The 20,898-nt window shown below is 43.6% G+C and overlaps 1 protein-coding gene across 1 annotated transcript in view; it reads right to left on the bottom strand.

Moving 5' to 3' along the window:
- Positions 1 to 16,640, bottom strand: part of HSD17B2 (hydroxysteroid 17-beta dehydrogenase 2) — a 58,872-nt gene extending 42,232 nt beyond the window's left edge. Inside the window, exon 1 of the mRNA XM_080646058.1 lies at positions 16,330 to 16,640. Within this exon, the coding sequence (XP_080502184.1) occupies positions 16,330 to 16,594 (265 nt within the window). The 5' untranslated portion in view covers positions 16,595 to 16,640. The remainder of the gene's footprint in view (positions 1 to 16,329) is intronic.
- Positions 16,641 to 20,898: the final 4,258 nt, after the last annotated feature.

Below are 20,898 nucleotides of genomic sequence, written 5' to 3'. Positions count from 1 at the left end.
CAGCTTTGACGAGAGCAGAGGTAGTGAGGAAGGGGAGAAGTGGGTGTATCAAGATGCGTTCTGAAAGTAGCAGCTACATACAGCACAGCGGGGGAGGAGAAACGGGGATCAAGGCAACTCTCAGGATTCTGATCACACAGTGCCAGGTAGGGTGGCTCACCAAGATGGGGAAGACTGAGCCAGGGATAGGTAGGACAGGGTCCCAGATCAGGAGCTTAGATTCAGACATGTAAAGTCTGTAACAGCCAATGAATTGGGTACCTTGGTGTGGGAGAGAGGAATTGCTTATGCAAGGCATTGACATGTGGTTTACTTTCAATGTTGAGCTATGCATTAAGCTTCACCTGGGAAGGGAGTACTACTCTAAAGAAACACCAACACCCAAGTCACACGTCTTAGAGCAGTGGTCGGCAAACCGCGGCTCGCAAGCCACATGCGGCTCGTGAGCCGCGGTTTGCCGCTCTGTTGACTAATGAGTTTGCTGACCACTGTCTTAGAGCAGGTAAACTTGAGACCTGGGAGTGGACACCTAAGCATCAATATGTTTTGAAAGGCGCCCAGGTGATTCTAATGCACAGTGATGGTTGACATCCGCCAGACTCAAGGTGCTGCCCCAAGGTGGGGACCCCTGTGTGCAAGGCAGCCCACAGTGGGCTGAGAAGCCTCACCTTTGTGCATTGCCAAAGGAACTCTTCGTTCCTGTTTATTTCACATCTGTCTCTGCTTTTTCCGGGGTTGGCTGAGTTCTGTCTGTCAAAACAATGAACTGCTCCTAGTCTTGGGTGTTCTTGTGTTACCTGCAGTTCCAGACCTCTTGTTCTGAAACTCACTTGTTTACAGCAGTATCAGTCTCCTGGGGAAGCCCCAGGGCTCCTGTCTCTTCCATCCCTTTAGGGATAGAATATTTTCAATCTCCTTTGTGAACTTTGTTTCCAAACAACTCCCATCATCCTCTGCCTCTGTGTACTCAAAGTGGAAGAAAAATATATTCAGACCTGTATATTCTTTAAGATCCAGCTCAATTCCTACCTCCTTTTATTATTATTGGGCACCCATCATGTAACTAGCACTTGAGCATATCATGATCAATGAGAATGATATGGCCCCTGAGGTAGGGAACTCAAACTCTAGGGCAGGGTGTCTCAACCTCAGCACTATTGACATTTGAGATGAGGTAATTCTTTATTTGAGGGACTGTGCTGTGCACTGTAGGGCGCTTAGCAGCATCCATGGCTTCGGCCCACGAGAGGCTAGCAGCCTGTTTCTGTGGCCCCACTTATGACAACTCAAAATACCTGGCTGGTGTGGCTCTGTTGGCTGGAGCATCCTCCTGTGCACAGAGGGTAGCTGGTTCAATTCCCAGTCAGGGCACATACCCAGGTGGCGGGTTCAATTCCCAGCCTGGGATACATGCGGGAGACAACTGATTGATGTTTCTCACATGTATGTTTCTCTCTCTCTCTCTCTCTCTCTCTCTCTCTCTCTCTCTCCCTCTCTGTTTGTGTATATACATATCTTTAGGCATTGCTAAAATGTCCCCTGGGAGGCAAAATTGCTCCCAGTCATGAACCACTGCTTAAGAGGAAGGAGACATTAAATAAATAGCCATAAAGGATGATAAAGGTGATGAAAGGGGCGTAAAAAGAGAGATCTAATTTAACTTGGCAGGAACAAAGAAATAAGAGCTCATAATGGAGACTACCTGTTCCAACCCAGAAAATAGCTGGTATTATTTCCATCATCATGCTCTCTCTGATTACTGTAATGTCTTTTGTCTTCTCCAATATCTTACAGCAGCATTCACCAATTGTGTACTATTCAACCAGGCATAGCGTTAAGCATTTGGCATGCCTTATTTCATTTTATTCTCATAACTACCCCTATAACCATAACTGGCACCCAAACCATTGAAGATTCTCTATATAAGTAAATTGCCTTTTTAATCAATAGCTTTGCATATTAGGCTTGTAAAATAACCAGAACGAAAGCTGAGCCATGCATGGCTTCTACTTTCTCTTCATCCCTTGGACAGTAGCCTCTTACTTCATCAATTACCACATACCTTTGGTACTGAAAATGCCTTCAGATTTAATTTCACCTCATTCATTGCAGTCTGGTTTGTACTGCTCAGACCAAGGTGGCACACAATGTTAAATCTGAATCAACATCTCAAAGGAATGTCAAGAAACTAAAAATGGTCCAGAGGACACTGAGAAGAATGATAAAAATTCTGGAAACCAGGTCACGGGAGGGATGAGAGTGTTTAGTTCAAAGCAAATTTACTAGTATATGATGCAGTCTTTTCATTTTTCAAGGGCCATCTTACAAAAGAGTGCTTTCTTTATATTAGGTGACTTCCAAGGGCAGAATTAATGCATCAGTAATTGTCAGGGAGGCCTATTTGGGCCCAATATAAGGAAGATATTTACAACTATTAACATTGTATAAAAGTGGAATGATTTCCCTGAAGAGGTAGTGAGCTTTCCATCATTGGTGTTATTTTAAAAAACCCACTAGATAAAATAGATAATCCTGGAAAGGGTATTCAGGCAATGGGTTGAAATAAAGTTCATCAATGACTATGTAAACCCCAAAGTGGCAGAATGAGATGTTCTTTCCCCCTCACCACTTTTTCCCCCAGTATCACAACTGACCTGTCACAAGTGGAGTAGCCAGGGGAGATCCCTTGCCCGAGGCTAGGCCCTGCCTGGGGAACAAGATGCAGTGAACCCCCAACCCCTGCACCGTTGTCCCTACAGCAATGTTCCCCTAAGATGACTTTCTGGTTAGTTCTGTGTGAACACCAACTTCTTATGGCTTATTATAGAAGCTTCTCTCAAACTTTAAGTGGAAAAAGGTATGGGTGTTGGGTGGGAGAATTCTGAGGAAGTAACTCCCTCCATATTCCGGGGCTTATTATAATCATGCTCAATATCCTCTTTCTAGAGTTAGAGGCTTTTTTAGCAACCTCATCTTTTGACTATCTGGCTGCCACCCCCCATGCTGCTCTGTTTGGCTAGGAATGGAAGGTACCATCTAAGATGGCCCTTTATGTGTGTTATTTCATTCCATCCTGGCAACAATCCCAGGGAGATCTATATTTTACAGAGAAGGAACCTGAGGTTCAGACAGGTTAATTAACCTGCCCTGGGTCAGAAAGCTAGTAAGTGGCAAGGCAGGAGCTGGTAACCTGATCAGTCATTGTCCTCAATGTGTGGTCTTAACCCCTGCACCTTCCTTCCCACCCTGAATGACAGAAGCCAGACCTGCACTTAGATGCACATATGTTACAGCTTTGTTTCCAGAGAGGAACGCAGTTTTGGTTTTGTTCCTAATCCCCTTCTTGATGCCCAGGTTTGGTTTGACTCTGAAGGCCACGAGACCTCAGTAGACATGAATCGTTAGAAATAGGTTTAATTGAAACCAGATGACCCATAAAAGTGGAATTTGGGTTCTATTTGATCTCCGACAGTGTTGGGCACTGCCTCAGATTTAAAATGTATCTGGCCCAGTCCCCGGACCTTGAGTCCTATGTACAACTATTGTTCAGAGGGGGAAAATACCTTCAGGTGAGGATTAACACACACAAAAAAAAAAGGATGGAAGAGATTCAAAAGGTAGGGAAAGGTCACTGAGTTATGAAAAAATGACTGGTTGGATGAGGCAATGAAAGAAGAGAGTCAAGAACTCTCAAGTTTGTGATCTGGGCTAACTGAGGGGAGGATTCAAAGATGGCTGTGGCATCTCTGACTTGGGCAGATGGGGTGGACGGTGTCATCAACAAGGTAGAGAGTACTGGGCCGATGGCAGAATTTAAGGGAAAGTTAGAGGGTGCAGTCTGGGACATGTGAACCCTGGGACATTCAGGAAGCAGTGGGTAGGTGGTCCAGAGTGCAGGCAACAAGTCTGGGCGAGGCATTAGAAATTGATCACCACCAGAACACAGGAGGCAGGAGATGCCATACCTGGAAATAAGAGTGCTGCACAAGGATGTGAGAAATGTAAACGTATCCTAAAGGAAAACACAGAGAATTGGAGCAGAGGAGGGGACAGATAGGGAATACTGGCATCAGGAGAGTAGACAGCAGAAGATCAACCAGATCTTCTGAAAGTGGCTGGCGTAAAGAAGTGGAAGGAGGGATGAGAAAGAAAGGGAATAGACAGAATTGGGGAAAAGGTGAGAACCAGGAAAGTTAAGAAAAGAGAAAGGATTAGGAGGAAGGATAAGCTTGTCTTAGAAATTCCAAGTTTAAAGTTTCATCCTAAAATTCCAGAAATATGAGTCAGAGGTCAAAAGAGTGTCAGGTATACAAAACTTCAGATCTGCCGGTCCTCATGTAGATGCCTCAGGAGCAGGAGGGATTTAAATGGTAGAGAACGTGGCAAGATAAGGGGGCTAAGGACAGAGCCACCTTGGGGATGGGTAGGAAGAAGAACCCGGATAACCAAGGGACAAAGAAGTGGGAGAAACACATGGAAATGCAATCTCCTGGAAGGTAAAGGAGGCAGTGCCGAGGGTGGAAGTCAAACTCTGGTGGCTAGGAGGGTGCAGTGACCCATGGGAGAGCAGTTGCAGCAGCCTGCTGGGCTCAGAGGATGTTCTGTTTGTGCCACATCCTGGGTAAGCAGAAGCACACTTAGAACCACGTCTTCACAAAGCCCTGTGCAGAGCAAGCCGCCAATTTAGTCACGGCAGAACAATGGGCCTGCACAACTCAGCCAAGTCACTCTGCCCTTTCCTCACAGGTGACCTCAGCAAAAAGAACCAGCAGAAGTAAGTGCCCAAGGAAGTGGGCAGATTGGGACAATGATCGAGTTTTGTCCAACCAGTGACCAAAAATGGTGGAGAACACATCACTGGCTTGGTTCATTACTCAGGGCTCACGCATTCATTAACACTGTATTGGGACTAATGTGCTCAGAGCCTGTGAAGGGGGACAGGATCATAAAAAAGACCTTCAAATAGTTTACAATATACAGGGGGCGTCCTTTCATTCCATGAGAATTTTCCCAACCAAAAAACTGAAACTCACAGACAGATGACAGTATGGCAGTTACCAGAGGAAAGGTGGGTAGAGGGGTAGTAAAAGGTAAAGGGGACCACATATATGGTGACAGAAGATGATTTGACTTTGGGTGGTAGGCACACAATGCAATATACAGATCATGTATCATAGAAATGTACACTTGAAACCTATATAACCAATATCACCCCAATACATTTAATTTTTAAAAATACCCCAACTAAAATGCCTAATAAAATCACCATTCAAACTTTTACAAAGTTACACGGGTTAACAACACTGTTTTATGATTCTCTGCAAAGAGCTAAGGTAAAGCTTTAAATGAATGGAAAGAAAAAGAGGATATGTACTCATTTTAAAAAATTCTGATTGACTGGATTATAGGCTTACTATGGACTATATTGATTCTTTATTATATACTTCAAGTACCTCTTCCCTTGCAACATTAACCATCACTTTGCTGCTTGTGTTTCTCCAGTCTTTTTCTCCAAAGTAACCAATGTCTGCTTCTCTATTTCCACCTGCCCATGACTTTCCACCTGCACTGCCCCCTTACTGCCCTCAAAATCAAACCTGAAGTCATACTCACCATATGGCATATCTCAGATCATCATCCCTACCCCTGTCCACAGCACTTCCATTTTATCTCCTCTCACCTGCATCTCATCCAGTCGCCAAGTTCTGTATCAGCAAAGTCTATGCACATAATACAAAGTAGGGCAAAAGTGGGTCTACAGTTGTTTACATGGAAAATAATGTAATAATAAATAATAATACAAGAATAAATTGTATTTTGCATACTCACAACTGTAAACCTACTTTTGCTTCACTCTGTATATGTTCAACATGTACTTGCCCATTGCATGGACACATTTTATATCCTGGACACCTTTATAGGCTACTAGTAACCATGGCTATGACACTAATAATTACAGTGGTTAAAAGCATGCCTTTGGGTGGCAGATGGGTCTGATCTGGGTTTAGTCCCATCTCTGCTATTTACTAGTTCAGTGACTTTAGACACATAGTTTCTTTTTTTAAAAAAATGTATATTTTTATTGATTTCAGAGAGGAAAGAGGGGGAGAGAGAGATAGGAACATCAATGATGAGAATCATTGATTGGCCCTCCTTGCATGCCCCCTACTGGGGATGGAGCCCACAACCTGGGCATGTGCCCTGACCAGGAATCAAACCATGACCTCCCGGTTCATAGGTCGACACTTAACCACTGAACCATGTTGATTGGGCAGACACATAGTTTCTTCATTCACAAGTATGCAACTTACTAGGGTTGTGAGAGTCAAATATAAAATGTATGTAACAGAGATGTTATTTCTCTTATCCCGTAGTCCACTGTAAATGTTCATCCATTTCAATAATCTAATGTAAAATTCCAAGTACACCAGCCCTAGCCAGTTTGGCTCAGTGGATAGAGTGTCAGCTCCTTGGACTGAAAGGTGCCAGGTTTGATTCCGGTCAAGGGCACCTACTGCAGTTGCAGGCTTGGGGTGTGTGCCGGAAGCAACTAATCCATGTGTCTCTCTCACATCGATGTTTCTCTGTGTTTCTCCCCCTCCCTTCCACTATCTCTCTCAAAAAAAAAAAAAAAAAAAAAAGTCCAAACGACACCAAATCTCAAGCTGATGCCAACAGTATTAAATTTTAGAACCTTAATTAGATGATTTAATAAGTTTCAGTAGGAGTCACCACCTACCTAGGACCCTTTGTTTGAAACATGAAAAAAGGACCTTCATGTGGAATCTACTCAACAACATAAACTGATGAACAAAATAGATTCAGAGACATAAAAGCATAGAACAGACTGCAGAACCTCAGAGGGAAGGTGAGGGGGTGGGAAGAGATCAATACAGGAGCATTCCCAAAGCGTGGTGGAGCTCAAGGGTGGGCACAGCTCCTGTGTGGAGGCTGGGGAAAGCCTGACAAAAAAGGGACCTTTGCATATATGCATAACCCACAACAGACAATAGGGTGGTGTAGGCCCGGGGTGAGGGGTGATGGTGGGCTAGAAGGGGTCAATGGGGGAGAAGGGGGCCATGTAATACTTTCAACAATGAAGATTTAATTTTTTTTAAAAAAGGACCTCCATCATTGCACCCAGTTTTGAAAATTTCAATTAAAAATTATCCAACTCAACAAGTTTTAATGAGTGCTAGCTGTGTGTGTAGGAGTTGCTTGACCAATTATCCTGAAAGACCGTGTTTTCCCTTGTTAATTCCTAAGGAGGTCCCTCTTTTGTCAAGCTTTCCCCAGCCTCCACACAGGAGCTGTGCCCACCCTTGAGCTCCACCACGCTGTGGGAATGCTCCTGGAGGTGCCCTCTGTACCCCATGGCTCGGCTATGGCCGAGTCTCTCCCCTTGGACTGTGATGCCCTCCAGGTGTGTGCCCCGTTCACAGTAGATGCCAAATCAGAAGTTAAACCTCAAGGTGGGTGAGAAAGAATGAAGGGGCCGGGATGAAAGGGCTGAGGGTGGCAAATCAAAGTTATCTTTGCATCTCCTACCAAGTTCAAAGGCTAGGCTGAGAAGGACAACACACAACCTCAGAGGACGAGGAAGGAACCCCAGTAAATGTGGGTCCAAGGTCAAGGAACTTTAGGAACTTTGATTCCATCACTTGCCAACATAACAATTTCATGGTCTTTAATTTTCTTTCCTTCCATACTGAGGACTCAAAAACATAGTTGTTGCCCTGGAAGGTGTGCTCAGTGGTTGGAGTGTCAGCCTGTGCACACCAAAGGGTCTCGGGTTTGGGAGGCAACAAATCAACATTTCTCTCTCCCCCCGTCCCTGCCTCCCTTCTACTCTCTCTGAAAAGCAATGGAAAAAATATCCTCAGATGAGGATTAACAACAAAACAAACAAAACAACTGTTGAATGAATAAATGGATGTTTCTTCTCTTTATTCCCTTTTGACCACCCTAAAGAAAATCATTCCTCTCTCTCTCTCTCTCTCTCTCTCTCTCTCTCTCTCTCTCTCTCTCTGTCTTTCTCTCTCTCCTTTCCTCCCTTCTTCCCTTCCTCCTCTCTTCCTTCTCTGTCTCTCCTCCACTAACTCCATCTATAAGAGAGAAAGAGAGTGTGTGTTATCATTTCCAGTTTACAGAGGAGAAAACAAAAGTTCAAAAGTCCAAATCTGAATGCCAAAGATCGCACAGCTAGGAAGAGGTATGTGCCAGATAAAGTCATACTGCCCCAGACCCCTTGGCCATTTTTGTGCTCTCTAAGCCATAGTGTGCTTCACACCCAACACCAGCCCCTGCAACTTTGTCCAAGGGCTGTCTCAGGGTGCTGGAGCTCACGCTGCTAGTTGCCAAGGAAAGCCAGAAGCTTCTAGAGTTTAAGCCACCCCTCATCACCACCCAGGGATGTGGGGATAACAGCCCTTAACTAATGATTGACAGGTGTAAGTGCATAAAAACCACAGCTCCCTGACCCACACTGGGGACAGCTCTCATGTGTGACCCCACTGCCTCCAGATCTGCCCCAATGATAAAGCCAAGTGACCCTCAGGGGACTTCCCTTGATGCTGCACTTCATGTGGCCTCCTCCTCTTCCTGCCCATCTTCCCTACTTGGGAACTTTCCCAATAAATCCCTTTCATGCTATAGGGGGTCAGAACAGGCTTCCCCAAAATGCTTCCTCACTTTAGCATGTGAATTATTTTGAGCTGAAGGCAATCAAGATTCTGCAGGCTCATAAGAAACTGTTACCTCTCCCTTAAAGAATTTTCATGAGGGACCTTGCCCATAGTAAGAATTGTCACCAAAAATAATGTTTTATGACCTATCTATAGAACAGGGAAATTACTAATTACTGAACATCCACTATACTTATCGTCATGGAATGACCTTCCTCCCCTCAGAAACCTCCAAGGCACCCTACCTGATCCTTAGCTCAAAATGTCATATATACTTTATTTTAGGTTTCTGTCCCTGAACCTCCTATGTATGTGGGATTCCCATATGTACCATGTAAATTGGTTATTTTCTCTTGTAAACCTGTCTCATGTAGATTTGATCATTAGGCCAGCCAAAAGAACGTTGAACGGTAGAGGGGGGTTTCTTCCTTCCCCACAACACAAATCCTCATCTTGAGCGCTGCCCCTGAAGAACCCAGCCTAAGGCAAGGCAAGCCTGTCAGACTTCAAAGTTTTTTCCACTGTATTGTGCCCGAGATGCTATTGCAATCATGTGGGCGTGCTCATCATTAATTTTAGAGTAATTTTATTTCATTTTAAAATATGTTTTTATTGATTTCAGAGAGGAAGGGAAAGGAAGAGAGAGATAGAAATATCAATGATGAGAGAGAATCACTGATCAGCTGCCTCCTGCAGTCCCCACACTGGGGACTGAGCTCACAACTTGTGCTTATGGCCTAACCTGGAATCAAACTGTGACCTCCTGGTTCATAGTTTAAGGCTCAACCACTGATCCACGCTGGCCGGGCCAATTTTAGAGTCATTTTAAAAATTAAATGGCCCTATAGCTTCAGGTATCTTGAAGACAAATATATGTTCAAACACTCTGTGCTTGCTTATTTCTTCTTTAATACTATAATTACATGTTTCTGAGACAAAAGACCTTTGAATATCTTAGAAAAATGAAATAAGTAACAAAGAAAAGAAAGTTGTTGTTTTTTAACTTGTCCTCGTAATTGTCCTACAACTGGGTCCATAGATAAATGGACTTAATCTTTTTAATGTGATCCCTTTTAAAAATAATTAGCTAGTCAGAGAGAAACAAATACCATATGATTTTACTTATATATGGAATCTAATGAGCAAAATAAACAAAACAAAAAATAAAAACAGACTCAGAGAATAGAATGACAGCTGTCAGAGTGGCGACAGTATTGTGGAGCGAACGCGAGTAAATGACCACTGGAGTCCAGACCAAATTAAAATTTAGGGAGCCTTTTAGTAACCGGCCGGCTGACTGCTCTCTCTCCACACAGCAAGCTCAGAGAGCAGCCCCAACCCTTTGTGTCTGACCGTATTTAAACCCATTCACTGCATCCTGTTTTTGCAGAGCAAACAGTCTAAAACAATTTAAAACAAAGCAGTTCTATCCAATTAAAAAATACACCTGGCATGGCATTGAGATTATGGGCATATCTAGTCTCTGGCCTACAAGGTCAGACAGCTAAGTTTATCTTCCTCATTATTCAAGCATGCTAAAGCAAGCTAGAAAGCAAAGTTATTTTTAGAATAAGAGTCCGCCTAAAAAAAACAGCAGAGAATTCCAAACAGTCGTTTTACAAAATAGGGGTTAGCCTTCTCACTAGGAGTGTTGGAGAGTGGGAATTTTTGAGCATGCTTCCTTCTAGTGAGAAGGCTAACCCCTATTTTGTAAAACGACTGTTTGGAATTCTCTGCTGTTTTTTTTAGGCGGACTCTTATTCTAAAAATAACTTTGCTTTCTAGCCTGCTTTAGCATGCTTGAATAATGAGGAAGATAAACTTAGCTGTCTGACCTTGTAGGCCAGAGACTAGATATGCCCATAATCTCAATGCCATGCCAGATGTATTTTTTAATTGGATAGAACTGCTTTGTTTTAAATTGTTTTAGACCAGGGGTGGGCAAACTTTTTGACTCGAGGGCCACAATGGGTTCTTAAACTGGACCAGAGGGCCGGAACAAAAGCATGGATGGAGTGTTTGTGTGAACTAATATAAATTCAAAGTAAACATCATTACATAAAAGGGTACGGTCTTTTTTATTATTATTTCAATAGTTTTATTCATTTCAAACATTTTAACAAGAAGAATGTAAACACTAATTATTATAATTTGAAACTTCAAAAAATGGAGGAATCATAGCACAATAACATACCTTATATTGAAGATGGCAAAGGCAAAATAAAATTGCCTAACAAAGGAAAGGTACAAAAGCCTTTCAAATTAAACTTAAATATAATAAAATAATTTAAAACTAAAACAAATAGAAAAGAACAAAATGTATAAACAGTAAATTAAACATTTTCTTTAGTGCAACTTCCAAATTATGCCCGGGACGTAGATGTAGATGGCAATGTAGACTGGGTTGAAAGGTTTTTGGTCTTTAAAACATCAACTTCAGTGGGAACAGTGTTGTTGGTCTCCTTTTTAGCTAATGCTCTGATACTGTGCTCTCCAGGGGCGTGTCTCCCTACATCACCACAATAACGTGTCTGTGCATTCCCAGGGTGATGTCGGGGAAGCGTCCTCGGGCATTACAAGGACCCTCTGGAATATTGAGAGGTTGTTCCTTCTACTGAATGGGCGGATATAAATCCGCCCACTCAGAAGAAGGAGCTGCAGCCATGTTCCCGACATTGCCATGTTAACACTGCTGCTGGTGAAGGAGCAGAGGGGAGAGCAAGAGAACCCTCCGCTCTTTCGGCTCCGTGGGCTGGATAGCACAGCTGAACGGGCCGGATCCCGCCCGCGGGCCGTAGTTTGCCCACGGCTGTTTTAGACTGTTTGCTCTGCAAAAATAGGATGTAGTGAATGGGTGTAAGTACGGTCAGACACAAAGGGTCGGGGCTGCTCTCTGGGCTTGCTGCGTGGAGAGAGAGCAGTCAGCCGGCCGGTTATTAAAAGGCTCCCTAAATTTTAATCTGGTCTGGACTCCAGTGGTCGTTTACTCGAGATTGCTCCACAACATTTGGAGGCCCCTGCGAGGTAACCAGCCTTTGCCTGGTCCTGTGACAGGAGCCCACAGGGGTCCCCGGACTCTCCCACCTAGGGGGAGATCTCAGAGAGATGATCCTCAGCCCCGGGACTGGTAGAGGTCGAAGACCCCGCCTGCTAAATTTCCTGATTGACTCTGATTGGAGCCGCCTGGATCTGGTTCTTACCGGTAAGAAACTTATTTCTGGTTCTGTTCTGTGGGCGCCCCTGGGGTCTCTGGAACGCTGGAAGCAGCGCTACTTCCGAGACCAGATCCCAGCGTACGATGGTGCTCGGCGATCCTGTTTGGTTGTCATTGTCTTTGTTATTCTGTGTTATTGTGGTCTAATTGTGTCTATCATTAGAATGGGTCAGTCTAGTTCATGTTCTTCTGTCTGTACTCGCCTGCAATGTTTTTTGAAAAATTTTCAGGAATTCAGGCGGGGAGCGGATGACTACGGAGTCTCTGTTAATGCTTTTGATTTACAGAAATTTCGTTAGCAGGACGGGAATGGGGAAGTGCTGGCACAGGAGCGTTGCCGCGTAAGTAAAAAACTCAGACTGTCTGATGTATAAATGTAAGTGTGAGGGTCTGTGTGAAGTGAAAGTTACTTTGTGCCATCTGGCTGTACACATGAGAGTATTTGTTATCTCTTTCTGTTGTTTAATTTGTTTAAATACAGTACACCTCCCTGCTTTAGAGGGAAGACAGTAGAGAACTTTTAATTGCCTTTCCTTGATTTATAATTTTGCTGTGTTAGTTTAAAATTTTGGAATTCTAGGGTTAATTTGTGAAGGTTGCCAATCAAGAGAAGTTTAATCAAAGGCTTGTTGGGTTAAGATTAGTCATAATTAACAGCTTAGGCTGCCTTTTCAGCCCTCCTAGCAAACAGAATCATGTGGTCCTGAGAACTTCGATGTGCCTGCCCTTCCTGATACATTTACAGTGGGTCTCTGGGTGAGAAAGTACTCCAGAGCAGATGTGAGAAAGGGTAGAGGTGGTGGAATTCACTCTCAGCCTGTTGAGACAGAGAAGCTGGGGGACAGGAGGATGGTTGGAGATATCAGAAGTGGTGAAGGTTGAGATCTCGCTGGGGCCTCCAAATGTTGTGGAGCAAACGCGAGTAAACGACCACTGGAGTCCAGACCAAATTAAAATTTAGGGAGCCTTTTAATAACCGGCCGGCTGACTGTGCTCTCTCCATGCAGCAAGCCCAGAGAGCAGCCCCAACCCTTTGTGTCTGACCATACTTAAACCTATTCACTACATCCTGTTTTTGCAGAGCAAACAGTCTAAAACAATTTAAAACAAAGAAGTTCTATCCAATTAAAAAATGCACCTGGCATGGCATTGAGATTATGGGCATATCTAGTCTCTGGCCTACAAGGTCAGACAGCTAAGTTTATCTTCCTCATTATTCAATCATGCTAAAGCAGGCTAGAAAGCAAAGTTATTTTTAGAATAAGAGTCCACCTAAAAAAAACAGCAGAGAATTCCAAACAGTAGTTTTACAAAATAGGGGTTAGCCTTCTCACTAGGAGGAAGCATGCTCAAAAATTCCCACTCTCCAACAGCAGGTTGGGGGGCTGGGTGAAAAAGATGAAGGGACTAAGCAAAAACAAAACAAAACAAAAAACACACCTTATAGACACAGACAATAGTATGGTGATTACCAGAGGGAACGGGAGGTGGGGGGAGGTAGAAGAAGGTAAAGTGGGGATAAATGGTGAGGAAGAATACTTGACTTGGGGTGGTGAACACACCAAACAATACACAGTGATGTATTAGAGAATTGTTCACCTGAAACCTATATAATTTTATTAACCAATGTCACCCCAATACAGTCAATAAAATTGTTTAAAAGAAAAAGCATATATATTATTATTTAAGTACTATAACTACATTAGAGAAATTTTAGGGAAAATATCTAGAGGAAAAAGCATCCAAGTACCCTAATCCAACCATTACAAATTATTTCCTTCCAGTGTTTTGTTGTTGTTGCTGTTGTGTGTGTGTGTGTGTGTGTGTTTTAATTCACATGACATGGTTGCAATCTTGTTCAAACACCTGGATCTCCTGCATGTTTTTTTTTTAGCCCAGTTTTCCATGGTATAACACAGTCCTGTGGTTGTTATTTTTAAATGTTACCCATTTTTCTACCTAGAGGATATACTATAATTTGTCAGCATTTTTACTGCTTTTGATATTTCTCTGTTGCAAATAAGACTGTGCTGGACAACTTTGTGAATCTGACAATTGGTTTGGCATCTACCCTTTTTACGTATTTCAGATTATCCCTGTAAAAGAAATTTCCTAATCTTAAATTATCAAATAAAGATATAATATTTATGTGCATTGCCACATTTTTCCCAGTCACCCCACTCACTAAAATGTTTACCAATTTGTAAGCCATCCTGAAACAAAGTGTATTCCAAGTTATGGTGACTTATTTTTTAATAAGTTCTGAGCTAACTAAACGAATTCATTTTAAATTTCTCCGTTTAGTATAAAGGTCTTAAAACCTTTAGAATTATATTGAACCTATGGTACTCCTCATGACAAAAACATTTCCAAGGGATGTTTCAATCCCCCTAAAACAGGGGTGGGGAACGTGTGGCCCACGTGGCAGTATAAAGCCTGAGAAATCATTTGATCTGACCCTGCCAAGGCATTAAGGATGAGTTAATTAAATGTTTGATGAAATACAGCAGGCTGATTTTTCAGCTGAGAATTTGTATGGCCCACAAATGATGTTATAAATATCCAAATGGCCCTTGGCAGAAAAGATGTTCCCCACCCCTGCCCTAAAATGTATGTACTTCCTTTATTAATTCTCCGTTTTCTAATTGTTAAGCATTTCATTGAGGGATTAGTCATTAGGCTTGAGCTGCCTAATTGAATCAGTCATTTTCCAAACCACTAAACACAAGTCAGGACATTTCAGTATTTTGTGAGCTTTTCTGCTTCCCTACATCTGCAAAAGTAGAGGGTAAAGAACATCGACAAGATAATAAAGCCGAGAGACTTCCTGTTTTCTCTGTTCCCTTGAAGTTTGCCTGAGGGTATCCTAAGGTTTAGAGTTCTTATTTATTCACCTCAGAAGTGCTGCTCCCTGAAACTGATTTCCCCAGAACGTTTGGACCTCCAGGAGGTCATGTTCCATTAGTGTCAACCACAGCATTGCTATTACTTTTTTAACATGCTTAATTGCTGTCTTCTTTCACACAAGTGGAAAAGTACAACAAATAAATTCGACCTGGAATTATTCTGAAGACCTTGGGTACTTGCTACTCGCACAGAATGGAAGGATTGACTGTTATTATATCTTTCCCCCAACCCATCCAGGGAATGCTAGTGAAAATGTAAAAAACGCAGCCAATCTTCTGGATGCATGTTTCCAGGTGATACCGGACATTCATGTAGATAAACATCCCATTGATCCACTGAGTTTTCTACCTTTGAATTGTCTGAGGTGTTTTGTTTTGTTACGTTTTGTTTTTGAAGAAACTTGTTTTCCGCCACTTCAAAACTCCAACAAGTGCCAACTTGCGTTTCATGTTAAGGGAGAATTTCATCACTGGATTAAAGTAAAAGACAATATAGACAAGCCACTTTAGAGTCTATTTCTCTGTGAATTGGGAAAAACCTCTATTTGCTTCCATCCACACCCTGTGTTTGCCTTCACCCCCAGCTCGTGTAGCCGCAGGGTGTGGGGTGATGACATCCCAGCAAATGATTCTGTAGCTAATGTTCATTCCTGGCAGGGTTTGTTTCTGGGTTAGGATAATGCTGGGTAATCCCACGTAAAGCCCTATCCAAGCTCAAACTTCACAACCAAACAAACCTGTTTTACAAACCACAGGGATTTCATTCGGACTCACTTGCAGCAGAAAAAGAAAAGACAAGTGAAGAAAAAAGCTGGCAGCCCAGCTAACAAGCAACTGCCTTCAGACACACTGCCAGCTTAATCCAATTGAGAAACGCTAGCAGTCTAAGAAGTCAAACGCTTAGATGAGACAAGGTTCTTGACAGCAGCCCATCAAACTGCAAAGTTGCCAGCCCTGGTAAGTCTCTTCTATACAGGGGTGGGCGAGAGTAGGTTTGCAGTGGTTTGTATGGGGGAAAACCATGCAGGTTATGATTCTTACAATATCTTTATTAACTCAAAAGAATGTCACAATGCAACTGTAAACTTACTTTTGCCCACCTCTGCATTCAAAAGAAAAAAAAAAAAACCAAACAGCACAGCAAAGCTAAGGAATAAGAGCCAAAGTCTAGAGCACAGCCAAACATCAATCTCAGAGCAAAATTCTGTTTAAGCCTAAAGAAACCTAGAGGACTTTCCTGGATACAATGAAACAGATGAAATACCATAGGTTTGCTTATTAATATTCATCCTGGGAAATTAACAAAATCATGGCTTAGATGCACTTCATCTTCCCCGACCCTCTATGGAGTACACCTCCTGAAGAAAACAAACCAAAAACAGTGTCACGAAAACCACTTGGAGATGTGCCTTCATTTACTCCACACCAAGTGTTTTCTCTTTAAACCGAATCTGAAAATGTCTCTCTAAGGCAAAGCAAGTGCCAGATTCTGCCCTGAGTGAGAATCGCGGTGTCATCCACTTACCTGTGATTAGCACAGCCTTTTGGTCCACAGGTAACAACTCTTGACCAGATAAGTAAATATGCAGGAGGAAGCATGACAGGGAGAACAGGATCAAACTCCAGAAGAGGGACAGGCTTAACAGGCAAGCCCCTCCCCAGAGGCCCACCAGGCAGACCACCTTCCTCCCCACCTGTCCTGGACTCTTGAGTTTGCAAAGAACTAGTCCTCCTAGGGCTGCCGTGACAGCCAGGCAGAGCCACGCTGTCTCAGAGGAGAAAGTGCTCATTCTCAGAGACTCCGCTGCACCTTTTTGCGCTCAGGACAAGTGGAGAAAGGCTGGCTGGAGGCAGCCTGGGTTATATGAACGGAGAGCCAAGAAGGGAGGGGGGAAAAAAACCCTGACACATTTTGAATGAGCCTGGATTAATCATACTCATACAGACACATATTTCTTAGTGGGTAATTTAAACCAGCATACAGTTGGATATAAATGCCAGAACACTTCCTATTTGATTGCTCCCCACACACCCACTGCGTGCATGACATCTACACGTTCACACCCACAACAAACACGCATTCGTTTTTTAATGATCTCTGGAGAGATAGCTAGTTGGATAATTATTGACAAAATTCAGTCTGAATGGTGAATTACAAAACCTCTAGCTCCTAGAAAAATATGCTTCTTTAGGAGCCTGTGATGTGTCTGTTTGTCCAGCCCTTTTCCTGACTCGTGTGTGTGTGTGTGTGTGTGTGTGTGTGTGTGTGTGTGAGAGAGAGAGAGAGAGAGAGAGAGAGAGAGAGAGAGAGAGAGAGAGAGAGAATAAATCCAGACAACCAGTGAAGTTTGGAAAATGGACCCTGGAAGGGGAAGGTATCACTGATTTTGTCCATGTCCCTGCCATCTCCCACCTGAATCAGGCTGAAGAGTGGATGGAGAGGGAATAAAAACTAGAAGAAGAGATTCGTGGCAGATAAAAGTGCTTTGGTTATGCCAGAGAGGAGATATGCCTGGGTGAGATAATAACAATGATAATACAACTAATAATGGCCCATACATACATATCAGCACATATTTATGCCAGGGATCATATTTAGCTGCTTATCCATTCATATATATATATATATATATATATATATATATATATATATATATTATTGATTTCAGAGGGAGGGAGAAGAGAGAGAAAAACATCAATGATGAGAGAGAATCATTGATCGGCTGCCTCCTGCACGCCTCTTACTGGGGATTGAGCCTGCAATCCGGACATGTGCCCTTGACAGGAATTGAACCTGGGACCCTTCAGTCCACAGGCTGACACTCTATTCACTGAGCCAAACTGGCTAGGGCTTATCCATTCATTCCATTGAGACCCTATTCTCTGCCATGCTCTGTTCCAGGCATTGGCACTCAAACAGTCAATATGCTCAGTGTCTTTGAATATAATATCCTTATGATGGTAGGTTCTATTATTGTAGTGATTTTACAGGTGAGAACACCGAGGCACAGAGAGGTTAAGAGACTTGCCCAAGATCACACAACATTGGAGTCAAGCAGCCTTGTTTCAGAAGCGTATGCTCTTCCCTACTCTCCTGTACTGCCCGTCTTCGGTAAAAAAATAAAAGATAGTCAGTATGTAATGTACTAGTGCTTCCTTATCTTAGCCTCACTCGAACCTTAGGAAACACTTCAAGATGGATATTATTACCCCCATTTTACAAAGAGAAAACCGAGGCTGGGAGAGGATAAATAGTGGATCTGGGCTCAGACACCTTACTGACCACCAGCAACAGTGCTGGACTGCCCCAAGAGGGCGCCGAACTCCTGAGCTTATGGCTTGCCTTGTGTGTTCCAGGCACCAGAGTTCCCACAAAGGCTGGGCACTGCTACGTCAGGAGAGACAACAAAAATTCTCACTCTGAGGTCAGATTACTTGCATTCAAATCCAATTTTAGCTCTGCTGAGATAGGGTATGTGGCAGAATAGCCGCAATCAATAAAACCCACCGGAGCTGTCAAGAAGATAGTAAGACACAAGCCCATCCCACGCCCTCCACACACACACTCCGAGTTTATGGCTTAAAACCAGCAGAGACCAGCTCAATCCAATACAGCCACTAATTTCACCTAATGGTAACCCCTAGCCTTATTATATGCTTATCATAGTGCATTAGCATGCTAACAACACACCCAGAACTGCCCTGATCAGATATGGAAAGCCCATAGAAGAGCACAAAATGACCCTTGAGCTATGGCCAGGGTGGTTAAGTTGGTTGGGCGTCCTCTCGTGCACCAAAAAGTTACTGGTTGGATTCTGGGTCAAGGCACATGCCCGGGTTGTGGGCTCAATCCCCAGTAGGGGGCATGCAGGAGGCAACCAATCGATTGTCAGATGTTTTTCTTTCTCCCTCTCCCTTCCTCTCTCTCCAAAAATCAATTTAAATTTTTTTTTAATTGGTTGATGAAACTCCTCTGAAATTTCTCAGAGGAGAAATCTCCTTTCCCTGGAAGACCCTAAATATTCCTCCCCCTCATTGAATACCCTCCCCCCCATTAAATGAACCTCAAAAAGGAAGCAAATTCCACTAAAGGGGATCTGTGGAGTAGCCCATTCTCTGTCTCACTGTTTCACTAATAAACTCACTTTCACTTTAACCTCTATACTAGCTCAAATTTGAATTATTTCCAATGCGAAGCCAAGAACACACAGTGGGTCACGGACACTCAGATCCCTAGGCCCCTCCCTCCCCCCCCCCCCAGGACGCCTGCATCACTGCCACTTACTATCTAGGTCATCTTGGGTGGGTAACATCATCTCCTTATACCCCTGCCCCTCAGCTGTAAAGTAATAAAAATATCAAGATAAAGCACTTAGCATATCCTGCCTGGAACACCAGAAGGAGTTTCATAAATGCTGGTAATTTGTGTTTTTTAAACAGGACAGTGTAGGGGAGGAAAAATAAAATTTGCTCCCACCTTTCTAAGTTCTTCTGGCTAGGGGACTATTAATCAAATTAACATGAGACAGATTAACAGAAGAAAATAACCAAATGTATTACATATATACACTTTGGGGTTCTTTAAGAATATGAGACCCCAGGACAAATCAGGCAATTGAGGCTTATATGCCATCTTAGCTAAGGAAAGCTGTGTGGGGGGGCGGGGAGGGGAGTGGAGGGGAGTGGGGTTTGGGGGTGGGTACTGATTTGGGACTTCAAAGGGGAGGAAGGCAATTCACATGGAGATGGAAAAGCAAATGTTTGGGAAATAAATGTTTAATGGACCATCTTTAAGAATGGGACACAGAGAGAACTTTGATCAAATAGGCTAAATAGCAAGCTAGGTCCCCCCATTTCTAGTTCACATTAAAGTATAGTTATCTGTGATAATAGCTCCCTTCTTGGAGCAGGTCCTCTAAATTCTTTTAGGTAGTCAGGGTGGTCAGGGAGTCTTCTGTTTCTTAAGAATTACAAGAATCAATGTCCCTAAAAGCATATTTTGGGGTGGTAAACTCTAATTTCCCTCACAGGAAGAATGAGAAGAGTACAGTAAAGTACCCAATGGGATGTTGACTTGTCCCCAAATATGGATGAAGTTAGCAAATGTTGAGGGGCAGGAAGGAGGAAGGGAGAGGAGGACTCCAATGATGGATGATCTGGGGGAGGCAGGGCTATGGAGAAAATGTACCCAGCTGCCTATCATGTGAGAAGGTAGAGAGCACCTTGGACAGGGAGCTGGGGAAGCTGGCTCTGGTCTCAGATGAGCCTTTGGTGAGTCACTGTCCTTGGCCAGCTCAGCTGTAAAGGGAGCCTACCTGGGCTCAGGGCTATCCCAAGACCCGAGGAAGACCAGGTATGACACATACTATATACTGGGACTGCGAGGTATGATGACAAAGTCATTTTGGGGGTCTCATGTGGGCCATGACATCTCTTGTCTGCCCACCCCCCACTTGGACACCTGAGATGGGGAGACGTTGCCAGTTCCAGGTCAGGAAGCTTAGGGGAAAGGATCTGGAATTCCCTTTGGGTAACCCTCATATTGCCCCCCTCCACACACCCTGCTTACTCCTGTCAGTCCTGGGCACACCCACTCCAGGTGCAGGTACCTCTCTCAGGCTTCTTGGCCCCACCAGCCAGGAGGATTCAGACGAGCTAGCTCTGAATCCAGATGGTTTTCCAGGGGAAGATATAGGATAGTTCCTGTTCCTTACGGGGGGACTCAACACTTTGTCAGTGGCTCCCACACTAGAGCTGGGCCAAACACCCAGGTTCCCTTAACAGCAACGCCACTGGAGATGAAGTGAATCTTCTCCTGGTGGCAGCCCACATGGCTTCCCAGCTGCTCAGTTCTGAGACTCCCAAGGAGAGGGCAAGCACTCCTGTGACAGGGAAGTCCAGGTAAGGATGATCCTTGCCCTCTGATGGGGAAGGAGATGCACAGTATGAATAATATTGGCTTGAAAACCTCACAGAACTGATTTTGAATCCTGACTCTGCCACTTAGTAGCTGTGAGGCACTGGGCAAGTTACCTGCCTTTCCTGGGACTCAGTTTCCTTCTCTTTATAAAGGAAGCCCAGCTTCCTAGTGTTG

Source organism: Plecotus auritus (genome assembly GCF_963455305.1).
Source record: "Plecotus auritus genome assembly, chromosome: 10".
Classification (NCBI taxonomy): domain Eukaryota; kingdom Metazoa; phylum Chordata; class Mammalia; order Chiroptera; family Vespertilionidae; genus Plecotus; species Plecotus auritus.
Note: the sequence above shows the minus strand (reverse complement) of the source record. Positions and strands in the feature narration are given on the sequence as shown.